Raw genomic sequence first — 22,232 nt, 5'->3', positions numbered from 1 at the left:
TTAGGCCCACCTAGTCTCACCCTAAGCCTGTATAGGCATACCCCGACCCATAAGGCACCAACTTAGACACTTTTAGACTCACTTTTTATATGACTTGCATGATTCACATAGTCGCATGACTTGCATATCCCGCATAGGATTGACCATTCTATTTTATTTTATTTTATTATTTTGTTTTACTTTATTTATTTATTTTATTTTACTTTATTCTTTTATATGTTGCAAGATTGCTAACTCTTTTTTGGTTTTATTCTTTTTATTTTCGTTTTTTATTGTTTGACTAGAGAATTGGGAGTTGCTGATCAACTCTCACTAAGCATGTGTACTCAAAGAAGGTAAGAAAAATATTTTTGGAGGGAAAAGAGGATTAATATGGCTGGATACATATGGAAAGAGGAGATCCCACATAGAAAGGGAGAAACATTTTGATTTTCGAAAAGGAAGGGAAATAAAGAAAGGAAAGTGGATTTCCTTCAGCAGATTGAGTTTTTGGGAAGCTGATACAAATATGAAAAAATAAGGATTCTGGAAAAAAAGGTGGGGGAAGGAACGAGTGAGAAAAAAAAATGGGGGAAGAAGAAAAAAGAGGATTCACGAAGTTTTTTTTTCTTTTTGGGGAGATTTTGGGGGAAAAGCACAGAGGAGCAAGAAATGAGCAATTGCAGCCGAGTTTGTCCAGGTATGTTTCTTGTTACTCTTGGAATTCTTACCCATATTCGATTTCTCTGTATGCTTGTTTTTGAATATTTAATATACTGTTGATTGGTGTGGACGGAAAGGGCCATAAATTGTTTTCTTGATATTGGTTGCTTGCTTGTTTGCCCCGAATCTATTTGTGATCTTCCCCACTAGCCTGAGCCCATTGAAAGATCATGAGATGTGGCTTTATCTGATTTCTATCTCACATATTTGTTCTCTCCTTATTTTCTCTGTTCTCCACTACACTTGTTTTTGCTTTTTCTTCTACCCGTCATATGGCCGTCAGCTCTTCATATGGGGGTGACTCCAAGGTTTGGGCATGCAGTCATGAGATTCGGCAAAGGTATCAAACACTTCAAAATTCTGGCTGGACATGCCACGTTGTTGGTTCATATAAAAGAAAGCCGATGATAGTTGCCACGTTTTCTGCTGATGCTTTTGTTCTGGCCATTGCTGTAGAAACTGTTATCATAATATGGGATCTAGAGAAGATTGTCCAAGTGGCTTGTCGGCTGCTTATGCACTTGCTAAGCTTGGTTACAGTAATGTAAATTTGTGGGTTGATGTGGGGGTTAGAGATGATCATTTCGGAGTATGTACACTGAGGGGAGGTCGAGGAGCATGGGAGATGTTTAAAGAAATTCCAATGAGAAGGAATGTAGTTTTCCAGTCTGCAATGATAAACGTGTATAGGAAACAGGGAACAAATATGAGTTCATTTGTCTCTGAACAGAACGAAGAATGTGCTGATGAGAAATCAGAAAGAAAACAGGTTGTTGGTCATCGTTTTGGTGGATCACTTCCTCGTGAAGAGTCACCCGCAACTGCCATTCATGAACCTGAAAGGGGAGTGGAGTCTAATGAGTGTAAAAAAGAGGGAGTTGAAGTGGACGGGACAAAAGAGTGACAGACATCCACTGCTAATACATCATTTTCCGTTGTAGGTTCAGATATGGCTGTAAAGTTAGACTTTGATTTGAATGAGGGGTTCCCTTCTGATGATGGGAGTCAACGAGAGCTTGTTAAGTCATCGGCTCCAGGATATTCATCTGCTGTTCATGTGCCCTGCCCCGTTCCTGTGCCTATTTCTGCTGTGTCAGAGAGCTTCCCTGCTTCTATTTCTGTGGCTGCTGTAGTGAAAGGGTCATTTGTTCCTCCTGAAAATCTATTGAGAACTAAGGGCAAGCTTGGATGGAAAGGATTAATGACTACCAACGCTTTGTGGCCTGCTAAACCTAGAAAGGTTCTAGAGATGCCACTCAATACAACTTATGTGCCTCTCATAGATAATCCTGTTAGCAAACAAGGTAGCGCAGGAGGACTTGATCTTGATTTAAACAAAGTTGATGAAAACCCTGATATTGGGTTGTTTTCTGTGAGCAACAGTTGTAGATCAGATGCTCCACCATTGCCTAATAGGTCATCATTATCTGGTGGGTTTTCCAATGGTGAAGAGATAGCAAGAAGTACGAAGGCACATTTAAAGTTTTTTTTCACTGATAACAGGCCTGATTCTGTAGGATGGTTCTGATACAAGAGGATCTTGCTTGTGTAGCTTCAATCTTCTTACATCAGATGACTTCCTTCATAATATTGAGATCAGTCAAGATCCAGTCGTCTCCATTCCATCTTTTTGCACCTCGGGTAATGGCCTGACCTTAAAGAAGCAGTTCCCACAACGTGTTTTCTGCTTGGACTACCATGTAAAATTTTCTTTGCTTATCGTGGTTGGTAGCTCTAGTAGCATATCAATCATCTCTAGTGGCACCACTGGATCCCATCATCTTTTTCTTTGGCATAGAAGTAGTAGCTTAGATCTGAAACCAGTGTGCTCTACTCAGGTTGAAGGCTTATATTCCAAACCAAAAGGTTATATCGGTCAGATAACATCCTTAAAGGTGTTAATCTCACTGCATGGGAAATTCGTGGCTACTCTAGATTTGACAGAATGCCTGGATATTTTTAAGCTGGATAGAGAATGTTGTTCCCTTTCAAGTTTTGCTTATGGAATGAGAAATGACTCACAAGAGACAGACAGTTTGTCAAATGAAGTAGGAAAATTCTTAAATGGTATTGTGGATTTCACTTGGTGGTCTGACCATACCCTTGTACTAGCCAAGAGGAGTGGCATAGTGATCATGCTTGACATTCTTAGTGGTATAAAAATTCTGGGAAATGATCTTGTATATTCTATGCCCGTTTCAGAAAGAGTACAACAGTTCCAAAGACAATCTTTTCTCTTAGAGAGCACTTCATCCGATGAGAAAAACAATATATCTACTCATGGTGAAACAGATGATTCGCATTATATAGAGCTGGTTACTGAAGATAGACTTAATCAGACTGATATTGCTAGATTAAATGGAGCTTGATATAATTTTCAGAGAGATCCATTCCTAAAATGTATAATTAGGAGTTGAACTTTGTGTAAGTGAAAGAAAGCAAGTGGCTTGTCAAATGATTCCAAAACCATCTTAGGAACTAGCTCTCAAAGGCCAATTGGTGCCAACAATCCGAGCGACTCTCTGTTCCTCTTTGCAATCTTCTCTCTGTGTAGGAAATGGGAACCAAAAATCAATGTAAGCAAAAAAACCACTCGTCTGATAATAGCGATGCAGGGAAGGCTCTAAATGATGAAAGTGGCGACTCCGACTTTTCCAAAACTAATTTTTCACCAAATAAAGATGAGTCTCGCCGATTGAGTGGGGACGCACATGAAAAATGTGGGACCACAACATTCTTGAGAAAATTTGATACATTCAATCATTGAGCTAACGGGACACCTATCTCCTTTTTCATGGTTCATTTCTTTCTTTAGAGTCCCTCAGGAAGTGATTGGAGGTCGTTCCCCACCTCAGAATGGACTTTGGTAACCTTGGTACATCCTTTACAAAATTTGGTACATCCTTCACAAAATTTGGTACATCCTTAAAAAAATTTGGTACATCCAATCCTTGAGCTACCGGGACCCCCTATCTTATTATCCATGGTCCGTTCATTTCTTTAGGGATCTTTGGAAAGTGATTGGAGGTCATTCCCTACTTTGAAACAAACTTTGGAACCCTAGGTTTCGATAACTCAAGGATTGGATGTACCAATTTTTTTAAAGAATGTACCAAATTTTGTGAAGGATGTACCAAATTTTGTAAATGATGTACCAAATGGTCCAAAGTCCATTTCGAAGTGGGGAATGACCTCCAATCACTTCTTAAGGTTGTCCAAAGGAATAAATGGACCATGGAAAGGAAGATAGGTGTTCTGTTAGCTCAAGGATTGGAGGTATCAAATTTTCTTAAGGATATACCTAGGGTTCCAAAGTTTGTTTCAAAATAGGGAACAACCTCCAATCACTTTTCAAAGATCCTTAAAAGAATGAACGAACCATGGTTAATAAGATAGGGGTCCCGATAGCTCAAGGATTAGATGTACCAATTTTTTTTAAGGATGTACCAAATTTTGTGAAAGATGTACCAAATTTTGTAAATGACGTACCAAGGTTGCCAAAGTCCATTCCGAGGTGGGGAACAACCTCCAATCACTTCCCAAGGGTCTCCAAAGGAAGAAATGGACCATGGGAAGAGAGATAGGTGTCCCATTAGCTCAAGGATTGGATGTATCAAATTTTCTCAAAGATGCACCTAGGGTTCCAAAGTCCGTTTTGGAGTAGGGAACAACCTCCAATCACTTCCCAAAGATCCCTAAAGGAATTAATAGACCATGTGCAATAAGATAGAGGTTTTGATAGTTCAAGGATTGTATGTACCAAATTTGTTGAATGATGTACCAAATTTGTGAAGAATGTACTAAATTTTGTAAATGATGTAAATTTTGTAAAGGATGTGCCAATAGTGCCAAAGTTCGCTTCAAGGTGGAGAATGACCTTCAATCACTACCTGAAGGTCCTCAAAGGATAATATGGACCATGAGAAGATAGATAGGGGTCTTGATAGCCCAAGGATTGGATGTACCAAAATTTCTTAACGATGTACCAAATTTCCTTAAGGATATACCTATGGTTCCAAAGTTCGTTTTGGAGTAGGGAACGACCTCTAATTACTTCCTAAAGATCCCTAAAGAAATAAACAAACCATGGGTAATAATATAGAAGTCCCGGTAGCTCATGGATTGGATGTACCAAATTGTTTTAAGAATGTGCCAAATTTTATGAAATATACACCAAATTTTGTAAAGGATGTACCAAATTGTCTTTAGGATGTACCTTGGTTCCCAAAGGAATATATGAACCATGAGAATGGAGATAGGGTCTTGGTTCCTCTAAGAATGGATATACTTAGGGTTCCAAAGTTCCTTTTGGGGTGGGCGAGGACCTCTAATTTCTTATCGAGGGTCCTAAAGGAATATATATACCATGATAAGTATGATAGTGTTTTCGGTTCCCCTAAGCATGAATTTACCTATTTCTTTTAAGGATGTACCTATTTTTTATGAAATTAATATAAAAGGTTACATTTTTTTATGAAAAATATATTTTCTTTTATATTTTATTTTAATTAAAAATGAAAGATTTTAACCAAAAAAAAAAAAAAGTTAGATCAACAATCAAGTTAAAATCATAAGAAAAATGATAAAAGCATCATCACTTATTGTGATTTTGATATGATAAATTTAAAATGAAAATTAAAAGAAAAATAATGTAAATAATAAAATAGTATTACAAAGATATTTTTACTTTTACATGTGATATAATTTACAAAATAAATAAATCTTTTGTTTAGTATTAATAAAAAAAATCTTATATCATAAACTTCTAATATAATGAAATAGAATTTTTAAATTTAAACCTTAATTTATAAAATGTATTATTATAATTAATATTTAAAATCATAGAATATATTATTTGTAGGATAATATTTTCATTTTGTCCATTATATATTTTGTTTTTATTTAATTTGTTATATTAACTATTTATTATATAATATCATTTTAAGTTTATTATGTTAAAAAAATGAAAATCAATAAATATAGACAAATTAGAGAGTAGAAATAAATTAAAGTTCAAGAAGTTTTATTAGAAAATGCACGAGCATATTAAAAAGAATATAAAGGAAAAAAAATAATAATAAAAACTATAATAGGTGACCATGGATTATGGTGGCAGGAGAGGAAAAAAAAGAAAAAAGTAGAAATGTGGCAAGTGGTAAGGGAGATAGATTGATGTGAGACAAATAATAAAAATAAATGACACATGTATTTGTTAATAGGTGGTATTAAATTGATATGTACTTTGTCCTTTACTTTTGAGAGAAATTGTGGAACAAATTTGAAAGCACTGTTGGAGTACATGAATAGACAATATTTTTTCCCATTTTACAATAAAATTAAAAAGAAAAAAGTAAAGTTCCAAAATCTCATATTTTTTGTAGATGATGTATGGTTACATGATTTCCTCTTAAAAAAATCAAACAAAGGAAGGAGAGGAAGATACCTTAATAACATGTTTAGTGCTTTCATAAAATCAACAAGGGTTAGTTCACAAGCAATAAAAAATAGACATGAAAAATCTTAATAAAATCTATCATCATACATAATGCATCCACTACTCCAATAAAGGAATAACAAATCATGCAAAATACTCAGCATTGGGTCAGAACATAGAAGTTCTTAAAATAAATCATAAATAAATACCTAGAGGTATTATTGCATAATGAAAAAAAAAAAATGGATAACATCTTGAATATGTCTAGATTACAATACAAAATCCCAAAACATTTAATTACGTGTCAATCAATACCAGATTAATTCACATCAAGGACACTCTACAGTATATTCGACATGCATCAAGATTAAAGACACTTTCAAAATATATCCTAAAAAAATTTCTAGCTATGGAAGTTCACCATAAAAAAACTTGGACAATATCTCTTATGTGTCTAGATTACAATCCAGAAGGCTAAATCATCCAATCGTATCTCGTTTAATACTTGATTTTAATCACAAATATATTGATAAAAAACAAAGCAAAATCCTATAGCATGAAAATACTAATTTAATTAACCTATCTATATGCATAATAAAATCATGAAAAAAAGTTGTACAATACCTTCAATATATCTAACTTACATAAAAAATAACAACATGACTTAATCATAAAATATGAATTTTTAAATTATGCCAAACTTTCCTTGACTACAAAAAGGGTTAGTGCAATAGGTGTAGGAAAAAGAATGTTTTTGTTATACTTGGAGAATTAATTTTCAACAAATCAGGGCCCTAAAATTAAATTTAAGAATTTATATTAATGGAAAAATATCAAAACAAATTAAAGAGATCATGAAATAATTTAATTTAACAAAACAATTTCTGATGTCCAAAATAGAGTGAAAAAATGGACCTATTGAAATATTGGTTTATATCTCTTAATTGAAAAATGATTTTAGACTCAAACAAAATTCTATCAATGTATCTGGGAAGTCTACAACATTATGCAATCATGAGAAAATTTTTAGAGAGACATGAAACAACCTAATTCAATTTTTTAATTACAAAGGTTCAATAATTCTAACAAAACGACAACAAGGTGAATAATCCAAACATCACAATAAAAATTAATAACCAAAAATAAAATTGAAGGCAATAAAAATCAAATAAAGGATCTCTTAGCCACTATGTATGTTATCAAAAGGCCTCAATCAAGTAAAAATAATTTCAAAGAAACTAACTCTAATCCCAATTCTAATAGGCATCAATCAACATGAGATCAATTAACCATTCATCAACTTCTCATTAATATATCATCAATAATCCAACTAACAACAATCCAAGTGGCCTTCATTATTGGATACGCAAGAAAATTGATAAAGAGATGATCAATTGATTAGAAAAAAATTAATATATATAGATAAGAGTAAATTAAAAATTAATATTTTCATTCATAAACCTAATCCTCCCCCACCAAGTTTATTGACTTTATTGGGCTTTCTCCATGTGTAAAATGACTTCAAATTCAATAAAATTTCATGTGTTAGGTTTATTAACGAGTTTTAGAGCTCAAAAACCAAATCAAGTAATCCCAAAATTTCACAGATCGAAAGTGGCCTAAAATGACTATTCGCAGGTTCTCCTTTGCGCATAATTATATATTTTTAATAAACAAATAAACTTTATTTAAATAAAATTAATGCATTGGATTCTTTGATTTAGAAATATATCAATTCCATAAATTTTATTGCAAAGACACCTGCTGGTCATGCAATCACCATCCTTATATCAGAGGCTCCGTAAAGGTAAGACAAGCTTTTCGTTGAAATAAAATATATCAATAAAAAATACTTGAGAGTCCCAAAATTCCACAAACGTGGTGGGGGTTGGTGAAAAAATCCATAATACTTGAAGTGGGTGAAAAATGATTTGATAGAAGTGATGGGGGTTGGTGACTTGGTGTTGTGCTTCTATATGAATGAGTGATTCCCACCTGGAACTCGCCATTCCAAGTTTCTGAAGTTTCTCTCTTCTCTGCCCACCCAGCACCTATCTCTCAGTCCTTGATCTGTACCATTTTAACTTAATTTTATTGCAAAGAAAAGCTTGTGTTACCTTTATGGTGATTGGATGATCAGCAGGTGTTTTCGGAAGGGAGACACACATATTTGTAAACTTAGATATATATAGAGATATATCTCTTCAGTTTGGTGAGTTAGAAAATGTGGAGGCTCAAGGTTGCAGATGGAGGCAATGATCCCTACATCTACACCACCAACAACTTCGTGGGAAGACAGATATGGGAGTTTGATCCTGATTATGGAACTCCAGAAGGGCGAGCTGAGGTCGAAGCAGCTCGTGAGAACTTCTGGAAAAACCGATATCAGGTTAAGCCCAGCAGCGACCTCCTTTGGCGGATGCAGGTGATTTGATCCCATCTATCTCAAGTCTTGATATCACAACAGATATTGATCTGTCATCTGCGTCCTAGATTGCAGTTTTACACTGAATACACATGTCTGCCATGCATATATCTTGTTTTACGTAGTCTAGCTATATAGCTTTTCTTATTTTGTTTCTTTTTGTTTGATTATAGGTGATGATTTGCATGAAAAAATGAACCCAAGAAAGAGCAAGATATGGGATCCTCTTTAGAATCTTGTTTTCACCTCCAAACAAATCAATTGGTCATTGTTCTTGCACAACCAATTTTCCTAAAAATTTAAATTTATAGGATTTGGACTCACGATATATGTGAGGTCATATATATGTAGCACTCTCTCTCATGGACTCTAACGCCCTCCCTCATGCATAGGGGCAAAGCCAAAACATGACTCTTAAGGGGAAAAATAGAAGACTACCACTTTGCTATATGTTAACTTTATTCATTTTTATTATATATATATATATCACTTCATTTCCTAGCTCCATTGCTCCTCATGCATGTGTAGCCTCCTATTTTTGGGAAAAGAACATGGTGAACACTTGACCTCCTATCAAATGAGGTCCACCTCCTAGCAAATGAGGCTATAATATCACCAAGGAGGAAAAAAAAAAAAAATAGAAGATATATTAGGCATACTATAAGCATGGTTTAAAATATCGATAAATACAGATATATCAGTGCTTGGATTTTATGGATATATCGGAAATATCGGTGGATAGTTTGATAGAAATATCGATGAAATGAAAATTATTCAAAATTCATGAAAATATTTGGAAAAACTCCAAAAAATGATAAAATAAATAAAAATATATATGTTAAAGTTATTTTGTAAGTGTAATTGACATATGTATGTCTAAGGAGAAAAATATTGGTAAACATGGATATACGAGTCTTAATATACAATTTATTATTTATCTTTTCAAATTAATTTTAATTTATAAAATATTAGAACTTCATTATTTTTTTATATTTTAGTAATTTTTTTTAATAAATTTATATTTTTAATATTTTAAAGTAAAAAGATTCAAAATTAAAAGGATAAATATAAAAAATTTAAAAGTGAAGTGATAGTAATTTTTTTAAATGGGATTAGATATTTATTTACTTTAAAATATGAATGTGTTATTGCCCTGTGATTATTTTTCATATAAAATAGACAATTAAGATAGTTGTGTGATTTTTATTTATTTATTTTTTTATGAGTTTAGAACATCTATAAGTTAATTGGAAAAATCAATTATTGAATACCTTAAAAAGATGCCTTGTTCTGGACCTATTATTATCATTATGAAATCTGGTACTAAATGAGGGCTGAATAATTAATTTGGTCACTTAGATGATAAACTAGACATATAGGAGATGTTCTTTGAAAATTTTCATGATAAGACTTAGCTTCTAGATATTTGTTTTAGATTTATTTTGTACAGTCTTCTATTTTGATTACCTGATGACTTTTTTTCTGTGAAGTAACCCATTTGTGAATAAATTTGTTATTAATTGGAATATAATTGATTAATTTGGCCTATCAGATGTTAATCCGGACATGTTAAAGATGTTACCTAATTTTTATTTTGATGAGATGACCTTTCTTGATATTTATTTGGAGTTTATTTTGTGATCCAATATTTTACCCTTTTAATGATATTTCCTTTGCTTTTGATAATTTGGTCACTTTTGAACATGCTTGTGAATTTCCTTGATTTGAGACATGCTAAGTGTATATATATATATATATATATATATATTTTTTTTTATTATTCTTTAATCTCATTATTATTATTTTTGAATTAATCCCATTTTTATAAAACACTAATGCTTGGCACTTAGGTACACTCTCTATCTTCCCATTTCAAAGTTCCATGAATATGTCTATCATTGGAAACTATATCCATGTTTGAAATTTTCTTCAGGTGCCTTGATGTTCATTTGATTTCCTTTGATAAAATGCATGTTGAGTAATAGAATACCTTAACTTACTTTGGTGTTTTGTGATGACATTTAAGTTAATGATCCAGATACACATATTATCCTTTCTTTATGATTATGATTTGAATCCTTTGTTTGACATGTTAGAATTATCAGAGTTTTGAAATCACCTTAACTTACTTGGGTATCTTCAATCAATTGATTTATTGACATACTTTCCCCAACTTAACTAGTAAAGGCCTTTTTAAGGCTTAGAAGGGTGCTACCTCTTTGGAGGTACCTTCCCGATAGGTAACTTGATCCCTAAACCTAGACTCGAGTTTTTCACAGATAGCTTTTCCAAAATTTGGGAGTCATTTAAGGGGTTTTTGTTTTTACTTGATTTCCCCTTTAAAAAATAAATAAAAGTAAGCGGTGATTCCAAATTTTAATGAAAATATAGTTTTTCACAAATCAAAAGCGAGTCTTGCCGTTGACTAGGGATGCACGTGAAAAATGCAGGTCCACAAATTGGCATGGCATAATTTGAGGGAAGTTTCTAGAGAAGGAATAATTTTTTAAAATGAAATTTGAGAGAGAAAAACACTATTCATGTTTTTCTTGAGTTGGTTGTACACAATTGATGATTAGAGTGGGTTGATTGTGGAGCTATTAGTGCACACCTTTAATTGAAAGTTACAACATAATTTTTAAAGTGAAGATACAAGCATGAAATATAGCAACATTCGGTAAAGGAGAGAGAAAACATGCAACAACTTTGATCCTTAAGAGATGCAGTAGAAGAATATTGGAGAAGAAGGCATGCATCGACCATTGAGAACACACACAGTTGCATAGATTAGATTTGTGAAAAGTAAAAAGGACACCACCGAATTTTGAAGAGGAAGTTAATTTGAGGTAAGTTGCTGAATTTTAATTTTAGTTTTGATTTCATTTATACATTTTTTTTCCTATTTCTTCTCATTTTCATGATTTTGGATATATTAGATTAGTTTGGGTGTGGATGAATAGGACACACATGAGTGTTGGATTAATTGATGATATGCTGCTTGAATGTGAAATGTTTGTTTGTTAATTTCAGAATTAAGATTAGGTTTCTTTTCTTTTAAATTTGTTTTACCAAAAATAAGAGATTGAAAAATCATGAAAATAGGTTTTGAATGTTAGTGTTTTTGTATTGATTCATGTCTCTTAGTTTTTATTTTTAGGTTAGTTGATCCTTATAGTCTTTCATCTCTAATCACACATATATAGGTCATTAGTTGAGGTCCCCATGTATCTCTATTTTTTGTATCACTTGTTCATTTCACTTTTAAGTCAATTTTATATGCTTGTTTAGGTCACTTTAGAGGCTTAATTTTGGCACACTTTCACAATTCACTTTTAAGTCATTTCTAAGATGCACAAAGTTCACAATTCACTTAAGTTTGAACACTCATTTTTTTATACACACAATGATCTTTAGGTGCCTTTTTAGTGATTTATGATTTTATGTGTTTTAATGATTTTGAAAGTATTTTAATTGTTTCTAAAACAAAGTGAATCATGAAAGTTCACTATTCAAATCCATCTTAGATCAATTAGGTGAAAAGAAGACTATTTAAAAAAAAAAAAAATTGCTACCTTGTTCATTTGGTATGCATATTTGAAAAGGTTTTCATTTATTTTTTATTTTTCTCATACATGAATTAAATTTATAGCTCCAATCAATGGAGTTATTCCTAGCCTTAGTGAGCTTATTCATGATCACATGAGGTTAAGAAAGCATAGATAAATTCATAAAAATTAAAAAGGGACCTAGTGAATCCTTGAATTCAAAGTTTTCCAAAAATCAGTTCTCTATTGCCACTATTGTTAGTCCATTGCACCTTAGAAGTTGTAAATTAGAATCCGACCACTCAGAGACTTTTTAAATTTTTTTCAATGCTTGGTTATTATTTTAGACTTCTTAACTATGTGAAATAATTAGTTGGTTTTTTTGGTTGAATTTCAATAAGTTCTTGTATGATTTAATCTCGCTGTTATTTTTCATGTAATGAAATCTTATTGAAGAAATTGTATAACTTTTTATGTGATTTTAACATACTTCTAAATTCATCAAATAAATTAATTCTTGTATGCTTTGTAATTTGTCTTGTTTTTTACCAATATGAATTGTGATGAAATATGGTATTGAATGGAACATAATTAAATATGGTTAAAATAGTTTTTTAAAATTAAATTATTTAGTGATTTCCTTAATTTATTTTGATGTTTTTTCCTTAATCTAAACTTCATAAAGTATACACCTAAGTTACAACGGATAGAAAAGACAAGGAAAGAAATGATATGATTTTTGAGTTGAAAATCATATTCATAATGTTAAGAAACTGAAAAAAGATAATTAAGGATAGTCAAAATGTTAGCTAGTTGCAATGATCAAAAGGTGATCCCATGTTTTTTCTTCCTTTCATCACCCATTGTTTGGACATTAAAAAATCACTTACAATATCTTTTGAAGGAGTTTCGAAAATCACTTTGAATAAAAGTACCTTTTTCTTGTCAAATTATTTTTTTTATATTTCATTATTTTAAATTTATTGTTATTTTGATTAAAAAAAAAAACAAATTCAAATGTAATTTTTTTTACTATTTTTAAAAACAAAAAACTAACATTTCTATAAATTTTACAATTACAAACTAGAAAAATATAAATATAAAAAATAAGAAGTATAATTATTAGAGGTGTATAAAAAATAAAAAGTATAATTATTAGAGATGTTTAAAGTAACAAAAAGAAATTTTATTTAATAATGAAAAAAACATAAGACAAATTTATTTTAAAAAAATAAATTAAAATTTGTAACAAAGTGACCTACGCCATGGTCCATCGGCACGACCTGGCATGACACGATTAGCTTGGGGGCTTATGGGCCATGTCGGGCCACCTATTTAGCATTCATGGGTCGGCCTGACCTGATAAAATTTTTAAGTGGATCGTGTTAGCCTAACACATTGGCCCATTATGGCCCGGTAAATAGACCCATTGGACACCTCTACATAGAAAGGATAAAAAAAAAATAGGGTGGATAATATATGCCATCACTTATCCCAACCCATATTTGGTTAAACATATGATAGGATGAGTGATGATTAAATATAGAATATGATAAATGATGAGATAACTCATCTTATCCCATTATCAATCAAACATGAGATATGATATAATATCCACTTTCTTATTTCATCTCATGTTATATCCAACCAACCAATTTAATAACTTAAAGTAACTTAATAAATTAATTTAAGTCATTAAATAAATTAAATATGTTTGATAAAATAATTTAATGTTATAACTTAAAAGTAAAACCAACTTTAAACAATAAATAAAAACAATTAATTTATTTTTAAATCCGTATTTAGTCATATTCGTATTTGATTAAACTTTTGTAACACTAACCTCTGGGTAAGACATAGGACTGACATGATCTCCATTAAGGCCATTTTTCAAGAACAGGAAAAGATAAGACATGGTATTATGATAAGCAGAAAAGAAAAACAAGGGCCAACATGGGATCATATACTCACCATCAGTCAGTCCCAAATCATTTTTATTGCCTCGCTCCTACAAACATACCAGACGTAGCCATCTCTCTCAAAGCCTGTTGTTCATAAATTATAGTACTATTAAGGAGGCCCCACAGCTTTGAAAAAAAATGCAGCAGTCACATGATTAACATCTACTCTATGTTCAAATAACAACCACAAGAACCATAATTATAACTGATGGCAACAACACAGAAGGTCATTTATTTCCTTTCCATTTTTTGGGGGGTTTGCAAAAATGGAATCTTTCACATGTTAGTTGATTGAGACTTTAATTGATGTGTTTACAAACTTGAATTTATAATTTGAATGCTACATACCTAATTTGAATGTTAGTTGATGTGTCATTTCTTCATGTATGTTTTAAAGTATATTAATTTTAGGATTGAATGACTGATATATTTTCTGAAAAAATATAAATTTATGTTACAAAATTCATAATTGAATTAGAAATCAATTTAATATCTTGACATAAATAAATAAGAATAAATTAAAAATTAATATATTCATTCATAAATGTAAAAAAAGTCAAATATTTCTTTTCAAAGTTATGTTGGGACAGTATTTTGAAGAATAAAATTATCTAAGAATTAAAAAAAAAAAAAGGATATCATTTTTTTTTTTTTTTTTATTGTAGAAGTTAACTTTCTCCATGTGTAAAATTTAATGTGTTGGGTCGATTGACGGATTGAAACTTGAAAGTGGCCTAAAATGATAATTATATATATATTTTTATTTATTAGAAGTGATGGGGGTTGGTGACTGACTTGGTGTTGTGCTTCTATATGAATGAGTGATTCCCACCTGGAACTCGCCATTCCAAGTTTCTGAAGTTTCTATCTTCTCTGCCCACCCAGCACCCATCTCTCTGTCCTTGGTCTGTATCATTTTAACTTAATTTATTGCAAAGAAAAGCTTGTCTTACCTTTGATATAAGGATAGTGATTGCATGACCAGCAGGTGTTTTTGGAAGGGAGACACACATATTTGTAAACTTATATATATATATATATATATATAGAGAGAGAGAGAGAGAGAGAGAGAGATATCTCGTCTGTTTGGTGAGTTAGAAAATGTGGAGGCTCAAGGTTGCAGATCCCTACATCCTTCTATTAGAGATATGGGGTCCTCTTTAGAATCATGTTTTCACCACCAAACAACCATAATCTCTCTCTCCCTCTTACATGTGCAGCTTCTATTTTCAGGCTTGCACGCGAACTTGATAAATTGGAAAAAGAAACATGTATTGAAACCACTTGAGTTCATCAAACAAGGTGACCATGGTGGGCCACCATATGAGGTTCACCTCCCACCAAATGAGGTTATGATATCATAAAGTAAGAAAGAAAAAGAAAAAAAAAGATATATTGGGGATACTACCATCGGATGATTTTGGGCCTTCTCACCCCAAAAATTAGCTTAAAGGGTGAGATTTTCCTGCACACTGATAAAGAGTCACCCAATTCCTTCTATAAGAGATATGGGAAAACCCAACAATATTCCCCTCATACACCAGGCCCTAGGTTAAGATACCATTGACCAGATTGTCGGATAATGAGAGGTGAGACCAGTTCCAAAACCAAGCATTGATGTCATGTTGAACAACTAATTTCCTAAAAAGTTGAGTTTGTAGGATTTGAACGCAAAATATATATTATGTGGTTTAACAATTGCTAACTCTATCTTGATTCTCTTGGCTTGGAACAATTGTATAAATAGATGCTTACAATTGACGTTATTTATCTTTTCTTTTCTTTTCTTTTAAACTGGTTGAGACACCATCAACTAGATTGTTGGATAATGAGAGGTAAGACCAATTCCAAAACCGAGCTTTGATACCATGTTAAAAAACGAGTTTGTGGGATTTGAACCCAAAATATATATATTATGCATAAATAGATGCTTACTATTGAGGTTAATTTACCTTTTCTTTTCTTTTAAACTTGTTCTTCACTAACTCCCAATTCATTTGGCCAAAAAAAAAAAAACTGCAGTTTTTGAGAGAGAAAATTTTCAAACAAACAATACCACAAGTGAAGGTTGGGGATGGTGAAGAAATTACATATGAGACAGCCACAGCAGCAGTGAGAAGGGGTGCACATTTCTTTTCAGCCTTGCAGGCACGTGATGGCCATTGGCCTGCTGAACAGTCCGGCCTGTTGTATTTCCTTCCTCCCCTGGTGAGTCTACTCAACACCCTCTCACCCTCCTTAAAATCATGTATATAGACCATTTTAACAGCCATTCTCAATGGAATAATTTCATGGAAAATGCAGGTCATGTGTCTATACATTACAAGGCATCTTGACACTGTATTCCCTGGAGAATATCATAAAGAAATTCTTCGCTGCCTTTACTGTCATCAGGTGTATATATTTTGAACCTAGTCATCATCCTAACCTCATAAATGGGCTTGGAGCTTTGAAGTATGAAAATGGCTTATGTACATTGCAGAATGAAGATGGTGGGTGGGGATTCCATAGAGGGACACAGCACCATGTTTTGTACAACACTCAGCTACATTTGTATGCGCATCCTCGGAGAAGGGCGTGATGGTGTTAGAGACAATGCTTGTGCAAGAGGGCGTAAATGGATCCTCGATCGTGGTGGAGTGACATCCATTCCCTCTTGGGGAAAGACTTGGCTTTCAGTATGGCCAGTTGAAACACAAGTTCACATTCATCCTATACAATGCATTCTTGTGTGATGGACTGAATCTTATATGATATTGTTTCTTCCGTGTAGATTTTTGGCTTGTTTGACTGGTCAGGAAGCAACCCAATGCCCCCAGATTTTTGGCTCTTCCCTTCTCGTCTTCCTGTGCATCCAGGTTTGTGCTGTAGTCATCTACTCAAGTGCTTGAATTTCAGATCTACTTCTGCACGTAATGCATTTTGCATACTAAAGTCTTCTTGCATAAAATTTGGAATTGGTCACACTGACTCAAATGCTTAAGCCAAAAGCTGTGTAACTTCAGCCTTATGCAATGCTACGCATGAATACTTAAAAATTCAACCTGGGGTTGGCTTATTGTTCTTAAGAAATGCCATTCCCATGTCTACTTTGGTCTAGCTTTCATTTTCCTATCTTTGGTCTAGCCTCTTATAATTTAAGTCCATAAATACAGCAAAAATGTGGTGCTACTGTCGGATGGTTTACATGCCCATGTCATGCTTATATGGTAAATGATTCATTGGCCCAATCACGCCTCTTGTTCTAGAACTGAGAGAAGAGCTCTTCCTTCAACCTTATAATGAAATCAATTGGAGGAAAGTACGACATCTTTGCACAAAGGTGAGTTTAGCTTTCTAATAGAAAAGCTTTCGTATTTCCTGTGAATATAGACGGTTTATTAAGGGTTTCTCTAAGATCGCCCTACCTTTGACTAAGTTGACATAGAAAGGGGTTAAGTTTTAGTGGTTTGATGACTGTGAACATAGCTTTCAGGAGTTAAAGAATAGATTAGTGACGACTCCTATTTTAACTATCCCTTCAAGTTCAAGAGGATTTGTAGTGTATAGTGATGCCTCTCATCAGGGTTTGGGTTGTGTCCTTATGCAACATGGAAAAGTTGTGGCTTATGTTTCTAGATAGTTGAAGTCTTATGAGCGAAATGACCCCACTCATGATTTGGAGTTAGTTGTAGTGATTTTTGCACTTAAGATTTGGAGACATTTTCTTTTTGGTGAAACTTGTGAAATATTCACTGATCATAAGAGCTTGAAGTATTTGTTTTCCCAAAAGGAATTGAACATGAGACAAAGAAGATGGATAGAACTACTCAAGAACTATGATTGTTTTATTCAATATCATCTAGGGAAGGTGAATGTTGTAGCTAATGCCTTAAGCAGGAAATCAGTTGGTTCCCTAGTAGCTATTAAAGGTTGTCAAAGGCGATTAGTAGAGGATTTGAGGAGTTTACATGTCCATATTAGATTTCTGGAATCAGGAGCACTTATGGAGAATTTTAGAGTGCAACCAAACTTAGTTGGGAGAATTAAGGCCCTACAAAAGAATGATTTGAAATTAGTGCAACTTATGGAGAAGGTTAAAAAGGGCAGTAAGCCTAACTTTGTTTTATCAGATGATGGGATTTTGAGGTTTAGGACTAGACTTTGTGTCCCAAATGATGGAGACTTAAGGAGGGAGTTTTTAGAGGAAGCTCATTGTTCTAGGCTTGCGATCCACCCAAGAGGAACAAAGATGTACAAAGATTTGAGACAAAATTATTGGTGGTCAAGTATGAAGTGAGATATTACACAATTTGTGGCTTAGTGTTTAGTGTGTTAACAAGTGAAAGCTGAACATCAACGACTAGCAGGGTCTTTGCAACCACTTTCTATTCCTGAGTGGAAGTGGGAACATATTACTATGGATTTTGTAATAGGGTTACCAAGGACCTTAGGGGGCAATAATATTATTCAGGTGATTGTTGATCGATTGACAAAGCCTGCTCACTTCTTGCCTATGAAAATCAACTTCTCTATGGACCGTCTAGCTTCTTTATATGTTAGGGAGATTGTGAGAATGCATGGTGTACTTGTTTCTATAGTATCTGATAGAGATCCTCATTTTACTTCTAAATTTTGTCATAGTCTATAGAAAGCTTTGGGTACTAAGTTGAGTTTTAGTATTGCTTTCCATCCTTGGATTGATGGTCAATTAGAAAGGGTAATTCAAGTTTTGGAAGATTTGTTGAGAGCTGGTACTTTAGACTTAAAAGGTAATTGGGATGATTACTTATCTTTAGTAGAGTTTGCCTATAATAATAGCTCTCAAGTTAGCATTGGAATGGCACCTTTTGAGGGGCTATATGGTAGGAAATGTCAATCTCTTGTTTGTTAGGATGATGTTGGAGAAAGGAAACTTTTGGGGCCTAAACTTATATAGTTAATAGTTGAAATATTTGCCTTAATTAAAAAAAGATTAAAGACAACTCAAAGTAGACAGAAAAGTTATACTGATAATCGCAGACAAAATTTGGAGTTTGAGGTAGGTGATAATGTTTTCTTAAAAGTATTTCCTATGAAATCTGTGATGAGATTTGGGTGAAAGGGAAAGCTTAGTCCTCGATTTGTGGGTCCATTCGAGATATTAGAAAGAGTAGGCACTTTGGCATATCAAGTGGCCTTGCCCCCAAGCCTGTCTAAGATTCATAATGTATTCCACATTTCAAATTTGAGGAAATATGTTTTTGGCCCCTCTCATAGTGTAGAGTTGGAGCCTATTTAGATTTCTGAAGACTTGACTTATGAAGAAGTACCAATTCAGATTGTGGATGTGATGGACAAGGTACTACATCATGCTATTGTCAAGTTAGTAAAGATCCAAAGGAGCAATCATAGTATTCGAGAAGCCACTTTGGAATTAGAAGAGGAGATGAGAGAAAAGCACCCACATCTTTTTCAAGACCCAGTTATGTCAAGTTTAGAGGACTAAACTTTTGTTAAGGAGAGGATTTTGGGGTGTTACATCCTCCTACCTTCTTTATTCAGAAAACCCTATTAACCAAAATTAGAGAATTGGATATCCTAGGGCTCGAGGGTTAGAGGTTCACAGTTTGAAGTTTAGGTAAGATTCTAACCCTAAATTAATTAAATTGTAGTTAACATTGCAAATCAAAATTTTTCAGTCTGGGAGTTTCATTTATAGAACTATTTTTTATGCGGGAATAAAAGTAGATTTTATTCAAAGAAGCCCCCCATGCTTCAATTCATAGATTTTGCTGAAGGGCTTCTCCCTACTGCGCTTGTGACCAAAATATCTTAACTACAAAGCTAAACCTTCTCTGTTGCAGCCCATGAATCAAAACACTGGTCGAAGAAGAAGAAGAAGCGAGAGGAACAAAAGTTTGCGATAAAAAGTTATATTTTGTTAGACGTATTCATAGAATTTTATTTTTTTTTAAAATCAGTTTGTATTCGATAATTCCTAAAAAAGAAAATCAAATGAGAGTCTAGTTTCGGCCAACTCTTAACTGCAACTAAATAAAAAATTAAATCTTTTAATGAGGGTCCTTCATAGTTGCACTAATAAGAATACATATGTAGCAATTTATTTCTACTAGCTACCTTATGTCTCATTTGCGTCTTCTAGAGGAGAAAGTTTGTGGTGGACAACTAAATGGAAATTAGATTTGAGCATTGATGAATTAAATGATTGAATGGAGAGTTTGAATTCTTTAATTGACAAGGTCTTTGAAAAGGCAAGTTCTAATGCCCTAATGAATTTGCAAATTTGAAGAATAAAAGAGAGAATTGTTTTTGGTTTTTTTTTTTTTTTTAAATTCAAAGTTTTTGCAATCTTTATACACATAAGTTACAATGGATAGAAAGAGAGAAGAAGGAAATGAAGGATATGATTTTTGAATTGTTTGATAAAATTTATAAAGCACTTTTAAAAAGTTAAAAAATTACTTATAATATTTCTACTTTGAATAGAAATATTATCATATACATTCTTAGAGATTTGATCAAAAGCCTAGTTATAGTTGGAAATTAGGAATAAGGAGGTCCAACAACACATCTACTCCATGGCAACAACATAAAAGGTCATTTATTTCCCTTTTTGTTTTTTCGGCTTTAGTGGGATGTGTAAGGGAAAAACGTGGCTTAATCAGAACTACAATCTAATTTAAATGCTATATACCTAATTGATGTATCGTTTCTTTAAGTACGTCTTAAAATATATTAATATTAGGATTGATTGTATGACATAAGTAATGGACTGCGGAATATATTAGAAACTAATTAAATATATTAGACATAAATATATATATAGATAAGAATAAATTAAAAATTAATATTTTCATTCATAAATTGTGCTTTGGGAGTCTTGAGGGATAAAATCATCTATGAATTTTGAAAAAAAAAAGGGATGTACTTTATTTATTTATTTATTTATTTGTTATAGAAGTTAATAGAAAATAAACCTCCCACACCGATCGAGTTTATTAACTTTCTCCATGTGTTAAACGACTTCAGAGTAAAGAAAATTTAATGTGTTTGGTCTATTCATTGATAGTAGAAAGTGATCACCTAAAATGATATGAGACCTAATGCATTGAATTCTTTAATGGTCCAAACTGAAGTGGGTGAAAAAAGAATTAATAGAAGTGACGGGGGTTAGTGACTGACTTGGTGTTGTGCTTCTATATGAATGAGTGATTCACACTTGCAACTCACCATTCCAAGGTTCTGAAGTTTCTCTCTTCTCTGCCCACTTATGGTGATTGGATGATCAGCAGGTGTTTTCGGAAGGGAGACACACATATTTGTAAACTTAGATATATATAGAGATATATCTCTTCAGTTTGGTGAGTTAGAAATGTGGAGGCTCAAGGTTGCAGATGGGGGCAATGATCCCTACATCTACAGCACCAACAACTTCGTGGGAAGACAGATATGGGAGTTTGATCCTGACTATGGAACCCCAGAAGAGCGAAATGAGGTCGAAGCAGCTCGTGAGAACTTCTGGAAAAACCGATATCAGGTTAAGCCCAGCAGCGACCTCCTTTGGCGGATGCAGGTGATTTGATCCCATCTATCTCAAGTCTTGATATTACAACACATATTGCTCTGTCATCTGCGTCCTAGATTGCAGTTTTTCACTGAATATACATGTCTTCCATGCATACATACTTCTTGTTTTACGTAGTCTAGCTACATAGCTTTTCATTGTCATCTGATTATAGGTGATGATTTGCATGAAAAAATGAACCCAAGAAAGAGCAAGATATGGGGTCCTCTTTAGAATCTTGTTTTCACCTCCAAACAAATCAATTGGTCATTGTTTTTGCACAATCAATTTTCCTAAAAATTTAAATTTATAGGATTTGTACTCACAATATATGTAGCACACTCTCTCATGCACTCTTAACGCCCTCCCTCATGAATAGGGGCAAAGCCAAAAAAATGACTTTTAAAGGGAAAAAATAGAAGACGCTACCACTTTGCTATATGTTAACTTTATTCATTTTTGCTCCCTAATATATATATATTCTCATATTTTGCCCCCCTTCACTTCATTTCCTAGCTATACTGCTCCTCAGCATGTGTAGCCTCCTATTTTTGGCTTACACGTAGACTTTTTAATAAATTGGGAAAAGAACATGTTGGTGAACACTTGACCTCCCATC

The 22,232-nt window shown here is 33.1% G+C and overlaps 1 protein-coding gene and 1 pseudogene across 1 annotated transcript in view; both read left to right on the top strand.

Annotated features, from left to right (window-relative positions):
* LOC117922033 (beta-amyrin synthase 1-like) overlaps window positions 1-22,232 on the top strand; it is a 42,803-nt gene that overhangs the window by 15,240 nt on the left and 5,331 nt on the right. Inside the window, exon 2 of the mRNA XM_034840012.1 lies at window positions 21,342-21,622. Coding sequence (XP_034695903.1) covers window positions 21,422-21,622 — 201 coding nt within the window. The 5' untranslated portion in view covers window positions 21,342-21,421. The remainder of the gene's footprint in view (window positions 1-21,341; window positions 21,623-22,232) is intronic.
* LOC117921946 lies at window positions 8,256-17,689 on the top strand (annotated as a pseudogene).

The sequence above is a fragment of the Vitis riparia genome, chromosome 9 (assembly GCF_004353265.1).
Source record: "Vitis riparia cultivar Riparia Gloire de Montpellier isolate 1030 chromosome 9, EGFV_Vit.rip_1.0, whole genome shotgun sequence".
Classification (NCBI taxonomy): domain Eukaryota; kingdom Viridiplantae; phylum Streptophyta; class Magnoliopsida; order Vitales; family Vitaceae; genus Vitis; species Vitis riparia.
The sequence above is the reverse complement of the archived record's forward strand: the minus strand, read 5'-3'. Positions and strand labels throughout refer to the sequence as shown.